The sequence below is a fragment of the Buteo buteo genome, chromosome 19 (genome assembly GCF_964188355.1).
Source record: "Buteo buteo chromosome 19, bButBut1.hap1.1, whole genome shotgun sequence".
NCBI classification, from domain to species: Eukaryota; Metazoa; Chordata; class Aves; order Accipitriformes; family Accipitridae; genus Buteo; species Buteo buteo.
This window is the reverse complement of record NC_134189.1, coordinates 28,654,225-28,667,560: the sequence shown is the minus strand read 5'-3', so window position 1 is coordinate 28,667,560 and position 13,336 is coordinate 28,654,225. Positions and strand designations below refer to the sequence as shown.

The 13,336-nt window shown below is 39.1% G+C and overlaps 1 protein-coding gene across 4 annotated transcripts in view; it reads left to right on the top strand.

Annotated features, from left to right (window-relative positions):
• Positions 1-13,336, top strand: part of MPPED1 (metallophosphoesterase domain containing 1) — a 66,239-nt gene that overhangs the window by 19,576 nt on the left and 33,327 nt on the right. For all 4 annotated transcript variants that reach the window (XM_075051853.1, XM_075051855.1, XM_075051854.1 and 1 more), the window contains one exon: positions 333-518. In XM_075051853.1, coding sequence (XP_074907954.1) covers positions 333-518 — 186 coding nt within the window. The remainder of the gene's footprint in view (positions 1-332; positions 519-13,336) is intronic.

The following is a 13,336-nucleotide window of genomic DNA, read 5'->3' as shown; positions in this document are numbered from 1 at the left end:
ATGGGATAGTACTATTCCTTTGAAACTGGCAATGCCTTTGATTTATTTGTAAGTATTTGTTTCAGAGTTACTGCCATAGTCCAATCTCTTTTCCTTAATCTCTTTAAATTAATCCATCTACCCAACAAATACTGAAAATGTTGTGATGTGAACTTTAAGAATTTTTACACCTCCCATTAGTGTTAGGTTTGTTTTAATAAATCCCTTCCATCAGACAGATCTAGAAGCCTGTGTAATCTTTTGTAAAGGTAAAAAATAGTATTAGAATTGCAAAGTAGACACTAAGAAGTACATAAGTACTTTATAACCTTGTTATGATGCATTTCCTACAGGGTTGATCCGGTGCCCCATGATGCTCCCAAACCTCCAGGATATACACGATTTGTCTGTATTTCTGATACCCACTCAAGAACTGATCCCATCCAAATGCCATATGGAGATGTGTTAATACATGCTGGTGATTTTACTGAGCTGGGACTTCCTAGTGAAGTAAAAAAATTCAACGAGTGGCTAGGTAGGTATTGAATTCTGTGTGGATTTGAAAGTAAATTTGTTTACTGATTGTGTATGCCCCTTCTGCCTCCCAGTAAAAACCATCATGCACTCAGAAATGATGAATATTAGTTTACCTTTTACATTTGAGTGGCAGTGGGCAGGAATCAGATTTTTTTTTTCTCTTTTTGCATTTTTCCAACTGCGCAAATAAGATTTGTGAGACTATTCATCTGTTCTGCCTTCACACTCTCGAGTGTACATTAAGCAACTTCTTGGTGTTAGCAACAATTTAAGTCAGTAGGCCTTTAATGATTTACATAAAACCTCTTACATACATTGTTATGGCTTTGCTTCCTCACAAAAAAAGTTGTTGTGACTGAAAACATTTGTCTGTTTAACCCTGGAGGCTCATCGTTTGTTTTTTTTTATCTGAGGCTCAGCTGCACCACAGTGATGAATTCCAAACAAAGCAAAACGTGTGCCTGTGGTTGCTGTCTTGGATGTAGCAGACCAGATGTAGATGCCTTCTGTAGGCAACTGTTGGCATTGGTGACTGAAATTCTGTTCCACTGGGCAAGAGAGTGGTGATTTACATGTGCTTCTGCAATGTTTTGTATATGCTAAAAAAAATGACATTGAAAATTGGAAAGCATACACTGTATCCAGACAAAAACCCTGATCGGTATTGTTTCTGCAGCAGTGCAGATACCTTAATTTAGAATAAAAATGGATTTTGGATTCTGATACTTCATTATCAAAAAAAGGGTGAGAGGAAATGAAGGAGTTGGAGAGAGAAAGGACACAGTTTAAGGGTAAATGGATTTCAGTTTTTAGGTTCATTTTCTTTCCTGTAGTTGATATTTTTGCATTTTTCCTGTCTTTTTTTTTTGCTACGTATTACAGCATTCCACACTGGGAAGGCACAAAGCAGACAGATGCATGTAGGCTGAAATGGAATAGAAAAAAAAGTCAGGACTTCACAATTTAAACAAGTATTTAGTAGCAAATAATTATCAGCAAGGCTGATAAATATTTATTTGAGCTTGGGAACCCAATAATATGCCCCAGATGGAACAATTGCAATGTTCTATGAGTATTAAGGTGGGGACAGCATGTGGAAGTAACACAGTCTGTTAATAGTGCCCTCACCTCTGTCTCTGTACCCGAATGGAACAGGTTGGTTGTAAAACAGAAAGCAAATTTTAATCCTATTTTGTAGGTTTCTACTATGTATTATAATAATGTACTGAAAATAGCATATAAAGATTATACAAACCATATGGTTATCCCTCCTGAATAATACTCATTTTATTTATCTGCTGGTGTGGGAAGAAGAGTGCTTTGGGATATTGCTAGCAAGCAAGGATGGCGGCTACACACATTACTTGCTGCACAGTTTTTGTCTCCCTAGTTCTCCCTCTGCCTCCCTGCTGGTCACAACTGTACAGTGTTCTGAAGAAGTCCTTAAGCTGAAATCCTCTCAGTATGGTAGGGAGATTTCCCAAGGCATTTCTGTGATGGTCTTTTCATCATTTTTATTCCAAAAGAAGGCTTAATTTTCTGACTTTTCAGGCATGCTTCCAATTCCGTGGTGGTGTGTGGCTTGGGAAAAGGTGATCTTTGTGGTTTAAGTTATATTTTTGCAAGAGCATCTTTGAGATATGCAAATTTATCAAGTTAAAGATTTTTTTTTTAGTTTCTTGGCAGTTCGAAAAAATGCAAAATTTAACTGAATTTTTTAATTAATTCTGGAAAATCCAATGGAAAAATAATTTGAGGTCACTACATAGGTTTCATTTAGCTAGCATTTAAAGTTTTGTTCCAGTTCAAAATTGTAACCTTTTTTTTTTAAATTACAGTCGATGAGATTTCAAAATGGAAACTTTTCTTTTTTTTGAAAGTTTTTTTTTGTTTTAAATGAACAATCTGTCAGCTCTTGAATACCTTGAGTGTTTGCAAAGTAGTATAGTAAATGGTGGAATGGTTAGAAGTGTTCTCTGAGAAGAAGAAATTGCAAAAGTTTTTGCTGGTTGTCCATTTTGTTGTGAAAGGCACTAGTCTCCAACAGTTTTGATTTTCTAGATAGCTGCTTCCAGTACCTGCCATGTTTTTGCAACTCCCACAGCCTACCCAACCTCCTTCTTCCTTGTCTAACATTTTACTAGTTTCTTGAGAAAGTAATTGACAGACTCTGGCACGGACTTTTACCTTCACTGTCATTCTTAGCTGCTGCCACAAAATTGCCCTGTCCCTTCCTTCATACCATAGCACAGGGCTCACCTTCCCACTTAGTTATTTTGTTCTGTCAAATCTGTGTCTTCTGCCATTATTAGACTACAACTTTGTTTATGCCTTGGAATAAACACTAGAATATTTGTTTGTTACACCTTCCCTTGATCTCAGCTTCCTCTTAGGCACTAGATACATATCCTACTCCTGCTTTTGCACCGTATCTTTATGTCTAGCATTGATTCCTACCTTTTAGCTTTCTGTTCTGTCAAACCCTCTTGGGTCTGTGCCACTTTGGTTTATCAGCCTGTTTCATCTTTTCAAGAGGCCCTTCAGCAAGTTCAGATTTTATCTTTCTGTTCAACATAAAATTTCTGTGCCTGTCTGATGCAAAGTATATTTTACGTTAACATCATTAACTTCCAGGGACCTTATGGTTATATCAAGCACATGCTCAAGTGTGCTAATAGAGGCTTGCTGAGTCATGCCCTAAAATATGTTCTCTCTTTTTTAGGCTGACTGTATGTGGGTACACAGAAAGGCCTGTACCAGCTCAGATAATCGTCTCTCCAGCCCAGTATTGTCTTTGGCTGTGGCCAGCAGCCAAGGTGCTCTGCTTTGTCTGCCCCTTAGTCACCTAGTTTTAGACTATTTATCCTCTGACCCCTAAAGCCCTCCACTTCATTTCATTTCACTTCGTTCTTTTTGGTAATTAGTTGTTTTCTTTCAGTTTTCTTTTTCTTGAAGCCCCCTCCCCCCTTCCCAGGAAGGGATTTAAGGTTTTACTAGGGCTAGGTTGATGCCTAACTGTATGGAGGAGATTACATGCTGGTGATAGCTGGATGTGCATATTTTCTCAGCTTTCTCTGGTAGGCAGCCCAAGGACAACTTGAGCCACAGAATTACTTTGTGTTTAATATATAGATTTTTCTTCTCTGAGTTTTTTAATTGCCTTTTGGATCTATGCAAATTTTGAGTGCCAACACAATGTCGCATCAGAGTTCCACAATGTGATATGAATTGTGTGAAGAATTTTGCTTAATTTGAACCTGTCACCTCCTAGTTTCATTTGGTTTTTCCTAATACTGGAAGAGGCAAGTGAACAATTTCATTCTTCATTCTGCTTAAGAATTTATAGGCTCTTTCCATATCTACCCTTAAGATATTTTTCAGGCTGAAGACTGTTTAGAAGTCCTTAAATGCCTTTGATCATCCGTGTCACTCTTTGTACCTCTTTGTTCTATATCCTTTTAAAAATGGTGAGACCAGAACTGCACATGATCTGAGTACACCACAGATTTATCCCCTGGCATAATAAAATTTCCTAGTTTGTTCTCTTTTCCTTTCTAGTGTTGTGGATTATTCTGTTTTTATTTTTGTCTGCGACTGAACAATGAGATGGCGTTTTCATAAAATTGCCTATTATAACTCTATGAACTCTTTCCTGAAAGGTAATATCTAGTTCAGAACCCATCAGTGTGTATCTATAGTCGGTATATTTTTTCCAGCACTTGAATTATTCTGCATAAAATTATATTCAATTTCATCTGTTCTCTTATTGCCCAGTCATGCAGTATCATGATGTACTTTTGCAAGTCAGATTTCTGTTTTGCTACTCTTATTCAGGGCAGCTTAGAAAAAGAAGGGAAAAAGGGATAGAAAGTCAGTTTATAAAGCTTGCCAATGGTGCCAACCTGGTCATTTCCCTCCCTTTTTTCCCAAATTGACCTTTCTCCTGTTTTTATATTTCATCTTTTCCTTTTTTTACCTAGTTTCTTCTCTGACTGTATTTTTTCTTCCAAATTTGAAAATCCCATTTTGGAGAATCAGAAAAAATGAAGTACAAAATACGTATTAAGGTAGGGCCAAATGGAAGGCCATGAGGCCAGTGAAACTTTCTGATAACATTATAAGGGTGCATGGTATGACAGCTTTGAGCATATGCTAATTTTCCAGTATGTCCAGGAGATTTTAATGACACCACTGTAAACAGCCAAAAATAATTTGGGGGAATTGTTTCTAAATCCATGGACCTGTTGGAGCGGGTCCAGAGGAGGGCCACGAAAACCATCAGGAGGGCTGGAGCACCCCTCCTGTGAGGAAAGGCTGAGAGGGTTGGGGTTGTTCAGCCTAGGGAAGTGGAGGCTCTGGGGAGACCTAATGGCAACCTTTCAATATATAAAGGGGGCTTATAAGAAAGATGCAGAAAAACTTTTTACCAGGGCCTGTAGTGACAGGACAAGGGGCAGCAATTTTAAACTGAAAGGGTAGATTTAGACTGGATATAAGGACATAATTTTTGACAATGAGGGTGGTGAGACACTGGAACAGGTTGCCCAGAGAAGTTGTGGATGTCGCATCATTGAAATTGTTCAAAGTCAGGTTGGATGGGGCTTTGAGCAACCTGATCTAGTGAAAAACGTCCCTGCCTATGGCAGGGGGGGTGGACTAGATGATCTTTAAAGGTCCCTTCCAACCCAAACTGTTCTATGATTCTATGTAATCAAGGGTAGATAAGGCAGATTATATCATGAGATATATCAAGCTCACTATGCGCTGTAGCTGTCCTTGTCCTCAGCTTTTTCATTATTTTTGTTTTGGTATTTATTCCCTACCTGCATATAAATCAAAAGTGTTGTAGGACAAATACAAAGATACATGTCCTACTTTAGTGCACTCATCAAATAATGACTCCAAAACCATTTCTATTTTTTATATCCCATATTGTTGGCACTGGAAATTGCCTGCTTGGCTCAGTTGCTCTTGTAATTCCCTTTACTCAAGTCTGTAATATCATTTCCAAATTGTGTATGCTCCAGGACACACTGTCACTTTGAGCTTGTGGGTTACTTTCCTGGAAATTTAACTAAATAGCCAATCTGTGATAGAAGCTGCAACACATACTTCCATATTCTCTCTGAGAATTATCTTCTGTGCATGGATTGGAAAGATTACTTAAACTAACACATTCTATAATATCTATTGTTTCACTGTGTTTGCTTGAGTTTTCCAATGTGAAAGACAGTCTTCCTATTTGAAATTCACATTCAAGCTAAAGTTGAAATAAAAAAATAGAAGGTGGCTTTGCACTGTAGTGGAAAACAATAATCAGCTCTTCAGAGCATTTTTCCTAAAAATGTTAATCTTACTTGCATATCGTACACACACACACAAAAAAAAAGGATTAAATTATTTGACATGCACTTCAGGAATTAACCTGGGCAGCAGATTCAGCACAAAAGATAACATTTTTATTTCACACTAAAAATATTGTAGAGTGAAGATGCCTTCCCAGCTATAGTAACTAGCACTACTAGAATCACCTGTTTCTAGTATTAGATTGTAGAACAAAATCAGATAATTTTTGGTCAATAAACATAATCTCTACTTTGAAGTTCTTGATAAAAAATAAAAGATCTTCAGAAAAGCCTGAAACAGTAGGCTTAGCTTTACTTTTGCTTTACTGTTCAATCTTGCAAAATGATGGTAGTTATTTTTCTTCCTCTCTTAACAGGTATTTTATATTTTTAGGTTCAATAATACTCACATTTAAAACAGATTAAAATTGTGTTGAAGAAGAACGAAAATCAGCTTCAGAGCAGCAAAAGAAATTAGAATTTATAAATTGTAGTCATGCCATTTTGACCATCGGTAATTACACTATTTTTATGTTAATGTAGAAACCCCTTGAAAGAAGTATTTAAGCACTAATTATCTATTTACAAAAGAATGGCTTTGGAAATGCAGTGAAAAACATTGAGCTGTGTAGGGATTTAGAACAGATGTCATTTTTAAAAGACTGGGCATACTAAAGAAGTGTTGGTTTATATTCCATTTCTTAAATGTGTGATGGCTCAGATCAGTTTGTACATCTAAGGCTCAGACAGTACAGCACAGAAAAGTGCACTGCAGTATTACTTCCAGTAATACTTCCAGTATTTCTCCAGTTCTGGGGAGTTAGTATGTCCTGAAGACTTTTGAACGTTAAACTGGCTGCCAGAGTCTCAGGGAATATTTAAGCTACATCCCTGTGTTGGGAAGATGACCCAGAACATCTGTTTTCCAGGTACGCCTCCCATGCTAGTGGTGAGAAGCTGTAGAAGCTATAGGAGTGGTAGGTGCTAAAGGCTTTTTCCTTCATTCCCTCCTTCCAAACATATGGATGCTTTGGGGGGATTTCTTGTACTTTGGACTAATACCAAGGTTGCTTCTTTTCACTGATGGAGTGGAAAGTAGCCAAACTTCAAGATTCTGAGTCTCTGAGATGACTCACCTAAAAACGTGCTGTGATTTTCTAAATATTGAGTTGCCTGACCCCCCAAAATAAGCAAGTGAGTAAAAATACCCAGTCTTATTCCAGACTAGCAGACAAGTGTAGCTTTAGGAAGGCGGTGTGGCCCAGAAGTGCAGATAGCAACCAGGGAACTGAAAGATCTGGATTATGATTCTGTGAACTGTCATTGCCTCTGGCAGAGATATTTGAAAGAGCCTGAGGAAGACAGGCAACCAAACTCTAGTTAGTCCTCTTCAGATTTGACAGCCTTTTTATCGTTCCCCCTTGCAAAATTGTGAAAATGATGCTTGATCCACCTACCACATGAACGTGTTGGAGGATTAATTATTCTCAGTACAGCACTTTGAACAGCTATTGCAAAGCACTATACACAAACATTAAACATTGTTATTAGTGCTGTGCACCTCGTACGGTGACATGACACACAGCTCTTTGTAGTCTTCCCTTCCAGAAGGTTACAAGTGGGAGATGCTGAAGGCACCTTTGTGGAATCTGAAGACCTGAATAGGAATCTGTATCAGTGTGCAGAGAGATCCATGTAGGAAGTCTAAAGTATTTTTTAATTGTTACTTTTTAACACAGTTTTCTATCTCCTTTGCTTTCATTGTCCCCAGATACATGTTGTAAACCAAAACTAGTATATTCTGAAGGACGGAAAAGCTGTTGTAGAAATTTATCTCCTCAGAAAGGTATATTATGTAAGACTACAACTATTCCAGGAAGCAAAAAGGAAAAAATATTTATGAAAATGGACTCTGTGGCTTATGTAGTTGGGGACTTTCAAACCATTAATTGCCACGATCTAAGGGGACATACCAAAGGAAGGTTCAATCTAGGCAGACCTTGCAGCTGTACAATTTTCTGGGCGTCTGTTACTGACCACTAGTGGACAGGAGGTACAGAGCTACATAATCTTTTGGTTTGAGTCACTACAGCTACTCTAATGTCCTAGTTTGCAGCATGCACTGGGTTGGTTCTGTGTAATTACAGGATATTTAAATAAACCCAGGGTAAGAGGAAGCCACTTTTCCTTTAGAAGTAATTTGGGCCAATTATTATACATGTGTGCGCGTGCGTATAAAACAGTATATCAAAGAGCCCAAGTTGGACTATTATCAGATATTTTTTAGTTTGGTTTGCCTTTATCTATTTATTTTAAGAAAACCTGTTTTGCAAATGTGAGCAGTATAGTATATGTTTGCTGTTTTAGTGTTTGATATAATTACTGGCTTTTACAACGCAAGAATGTCTAGAGCTAGCAGGTTACAGATGACTTAGGAGGGAGTGTTCATTTACAATGTTATTCCAGATTACACACCATACAAAAAGTATGTTAATGTGAATTTCCCAGACATCAGCCCCAGTGTTTAAACACAGAACTGTCAAAGAGATGCTAAAAAAGCAATCTGAGACAGTTATGCAGTCTTTTTACTATATCACTCACTGCTGTATTCTAAAAGGTTGAAATGAGAGGGAAAAAAGCATTAAGTGGGCACTTATATGATTGTCGCTGCTTTTAATGAATACTAAAAATTCTGCTTAGTACAATACCAGGAGAGAAGCAAAGCACATCTGCTTGTATAAGTTTGCATTTATCTTGGTGAAGTTGCAAGTTGATAACAATTGTAAGCTGCAAAGGAGGTCACTGGTTGATAAAGATGCCTAACCTCTTAGTACAAGAGGAGCCTGGAGTATAAACATCATGCATTTGCTTTTGAATTATTTGCAGTGTTGATCTAATTTACGGAGAAGACGACTTGCTGATAGAACAGGATGAACCTTTAAGCACACAGAATTCTACTTTGAACAAACTCAGATGCAGAGAAATAGCAAACAAAGGCACATTGTTCAGTGCTTTGCATTATGCAGTTTTGTAGTTCAAGTAATGGTTCCCCAGCATTTCAAGTTATTTTGTAAAAATTATGTTCACCATAAAAAGGACCTACTGTAGTTTAGAAGTTAAGAATTGCTGTAATAATTTTGTAATTGGTGCATAAACATGCAAAAAATTAGATAGTCACTTGATTCTCTGTTTATTCCTTTCATTATTGTAGATTACTAATTAAAAGATGTTACTAGCTAAACAATATATATACTCTTATACACGTTATATTACCAGAACTACAATCAGATTCTTATACTAAGCAAACAAAGGCTAAGAAACTTTCTGAGGAGGGTTTGCCACAACTGGCAAAAACTCCATGTATCTAGTTAAGAAGTTAGTAAGATGATAATAGCATCTGGCTATATATAAGCTAGACATGATACCCCAGGCTTTTTGATAGTAAAATATTCTCAAAGAATAATAAATTATGTTTGATTTTGGAGATTTAGGGCAGAATTTTTTGTGTGATGAGTTGTTCTGGGAGCAGAACCGCTGTTGCCTGACTTCTTGGATTTTGTCTCATAGACTTTCTGTGGGTTCTTGGGAGACACCTAACGTGTCTCATTCCTTTGAAGCCTCTCCTTCAGACTGGGCATTAGTCTTCTCAGACACTTTCAGGAAACTGAAGGGAACATAATTATCTTTGAGGTCTTTACTCCTCTGCTGAATATAGTAAATGACTTTTGAATCTGTTGGGCATTTTCAGAGGGATATTGAGAGACAAGCATACGGAAGTGTAAAACATCATACTTCTACAAGTTTTGTTTCTGTGAGAAAAAGATAATCTTGCTAAAACTGCTAAATTAAGTGCAAGATAATGTGTCTCCAGCATTTTTCTGCATACAGAGGGAGATTACAAAACAGAAAGGAGAAAGATGAAGAACTATGTAGCAGAGAAGAAAGAAAAGGAAAGGAAAAATCTCTCATCCCATGTTAAGATAGCGGCTGAAAGAGTGGATGGAGCTCCATTCCAAATTGGCAGAAGGCAAAAGTTGGATGTGGCCTGAAAGAGAAAGTCCTGAAGCCTGGGGCAGAATTGGAGCCAGTGTGTTTCTGACAGAATTTTGATGTGTAGATATTTCTGTTAATTCCAAATCTAAAAAGGATGAAGTGGCTAGAGGTTGATTTTGGAGGAAAATAATTTTAATTTCTTGCAAGTTAGACATTATGGGAGGACACCACCCCCCCCCCCCCCTTATTTTAGAAAAAAATGTGAAGTTTTGCTTAGAAATGAAATTTTTATTCACCCCAAAATATTTTAAACTGACATTTTGCTTCGTTTTGTTTCCTTGGTAATGTCAGAATCACTACATGAATTTCCAAATATATCCCATTCCATCCAAGTGGTATTTTAATAATTTTAATACAGAAGACTGTTCAGGTAAATTTTTTCCAACCGATTTTAGTTGTAGTTTGTCTCCAGGTTATAGGCATATTTTAGCAGAAGCTTCTCAGGTGCCAAGAACAGGGGGAATCCCTGGTCTTTGGGCAAAAACACTTGCCTTGTTTTGGCTAGTCAAAATATGAGATCAGAAAAAAAAATGTAGCTTTCCCCCAAATTCATAACTTTTCCTTTTTTTTTGGTTTGAAAATACATCTTTGACTCCCATAACATATGTTCTTGCATGTGTTTCTTGGCACTCCTGAAGGGCAGATCTATTTCTTACATGCTTGCTGCCTTAATTTTACTGGGGAATGAATTTTGTCCTGGATATATGTGCAGAATTCCTGTGACAGCCATAAATTTTCTTTAATATCTTTGGATACATAGAGCTTCTGTATTAATACCAAGTTGCTACCTGCCCACCAGCAAAGCCATATGCTAGCATCAAATGTTAATTGGCTATCAGTTGGGTGTTTAGTCCTACTCATCTGCTAAATGGATAGTACAAGAAACTTACACCAAAGTTAATGGAACATAATCTTTAGTCCTGTTAAATTGCTTATCTACCATAGATTTGTTCCATTAGAATCACAACACCAAATGAGTTTTAAATTTCTTTCAGCATTGCAGGCTCTTTAAAATTCTTGTTCGTTTTCCAGTGTAGACTTACAGAAACCTAGAATCACACAGGATGGAGCAGACCTCTGGAGGTCATTGAGTCCAACCTCCTGTTCAAAGCAGGTCTAGTTAGAGCAGGCTGCTCAGAACCTTGTCCAGTTGAATCTTGAATATCTCCAAGGATGGAGATTTCACAGTTGCTCTGGGCACCTCTTCCACTTTTTGACCATCCTCATAGTAAAATTGTTTCCTTATACCATGGTCCCACTTGCGTCTGTGGCCCCGTGTCGTATCTGTGTGCACCTCTGTGAAGAACCTAGCTCTACCTGCTCTTATCCTGAGATCAGGTAGTTGCAGACAGCAGTAAGGTCTTCCCTTCATCTTCTCTAGGCTGAATAGACTCGGATCTCAGCCTCTCCCTGTATGCCACATTCCCCAACCATCTTGGTGGCCCTCTGCTGAACTTGGTTCAGTTTGTTAGTCTTTTTCTTTTACTGAGGAACCCAGAACTGGACACGGCACTCCAGATGTGGTCTCACAAGTGCTAGACAGAGGAGAAAGATCACTCCCCTTGTTCAGCTGGTTTCACTGTTACTAATACAGGCCAGTATGTGGTTGGCTGTCTTTGCTGCAAAGACACACTGGTGAGTCTTGCTGAATGAAGTTACTCTATCCTAGGTGCAGGAGTTTACATTTGCTTTTGATGAAGTTTATGAGGTTCCTCTCAGCCCATTTTTCCAGCCTTTGGAGGTTCCTCTGAATAGCAGACATGCCCTCCAGAGTGGGTCATCAGATCCCCACCCCTGGTTTGGTGTTGTCTGGAAACTTGCTGAAAGTGCACTCCATCGGATCATCCAGGCTGTTAGTAAAGATGGGAAGCAGTATTGGCCCCAGCATCACTAGCTGAGGGATACCTCTAGTGGCTGACTGCTGGATGGACTTTGTACCACTGATTCTAGCCCTTTGAGACCAGTATTCCAGGCAATATTTGACCCACCTTATCATCCATCCATATCTCACCGATTTGGCTACAAGGATGCTATGGGAGATTGTGTCAAAGGCTAAAATCAAGGTGAACAACATCCAGTGCTCTCCCTTATCCACAGAGCCAGTCATCTCCTCATAGAAGGCAACTGCATTAGTCAGGTATGATTTACCCATGTTAAATCAATGATGGCTGTTCCAAATCACTTTCCTGACCTTCATGTGCTTGGAAAATTACTTTGTGGGAGATTTGTTTCCTAATTTTCGGAGGCCTGATGTGAGGCTTGATGGCATATAGTTCCCCAGATTCCCCTTCTTGTCTTTCTTGAGGATGGGTGGGACACGTACCTTTTTCCAGCCATTGGGAACTTCTCCAATCCTTTTCAAAGGTGATAGACCTGTGTGCATCCATTGCAGCACTCCAGTCAGGTGACCTATCCCACCGTCTACATAATCTCAGAGATGTCACAGCTCTCCACTGTGCATGGACTTTTCCCTCCTGGTTGTACCCAATGCTGTGCCTGAGAGGAGCCGCGGTGAGGCTGCTTTTACAAGGGTAGCGCAAGAGCCTTTGCCATCCTGTTGTCCCCCAGGTGCTCCCTCACTGCCTGCATGCCTTCACTTCTCTTCACAGCGTGACAGCCCTTCCCCAGCACACCTAACTGAAAACTCTTCCCACGGTATTAGCAAACCTGTTGGCAAAGACACTCTTGCCCCAGTTTGCCAGGGGAATGCCATCCCTGCGCAGCAATCCTTGTTCTTCAGAAAGGGTCCTGTGGTTACAGAAGCTACAGGCCTGCTTGCAGCTCTAGCCACGCAGCATTGTGTTGGCTGTGGGGTGCATCCACTCCCACCTGAGCAGTGAGCCCCCTCAGTGGAAGGATTGAGGAGGTACCACCACAGTCACATCCCCATTGCTGTTATTTCAGGGCCGTCAGTCACTCATGATACACTTAAGGTTGCTCTAGTGGTACCATTGGTGCCCACACAGATGAGCAGTCATGGAACTTAATGTTTAGCGTATGGCTATTTTGGAAAAGAAGAAGAAGAAAAAAGGGAAAAGAGCTTAGCAAATGAAAATGTTAGCCACTGCCTTTACTAAGGCTTGTTTTCATGGAGTTTGTAAATGGAAGACAAAAGGAAGCCACTGCATAGGTATGTTGTAGCCACTGCTGTCTTTGGTAGAAATCTTTCTTAGCCAAATGCAATTGTTACAGAAGCCATGAAAACCTGCACGAGTGAGAACTCAACATTGTCAGCTCAGTTTGTTTAACGAGGGACAGGAAATGTGCCTGGTGTCTTTTCTACCCAGCTTGTCAGTAGCTCCCACTAGCAGGTGTGGGAATAAGCTGGTCAACCTGGAAGTGTTCAAGTTATCTCTGATGAAGAGCTGGTGGCACAAAACATAATAGATGGAAAAGAGGTTGTTCTACAGCTATGGACAGAT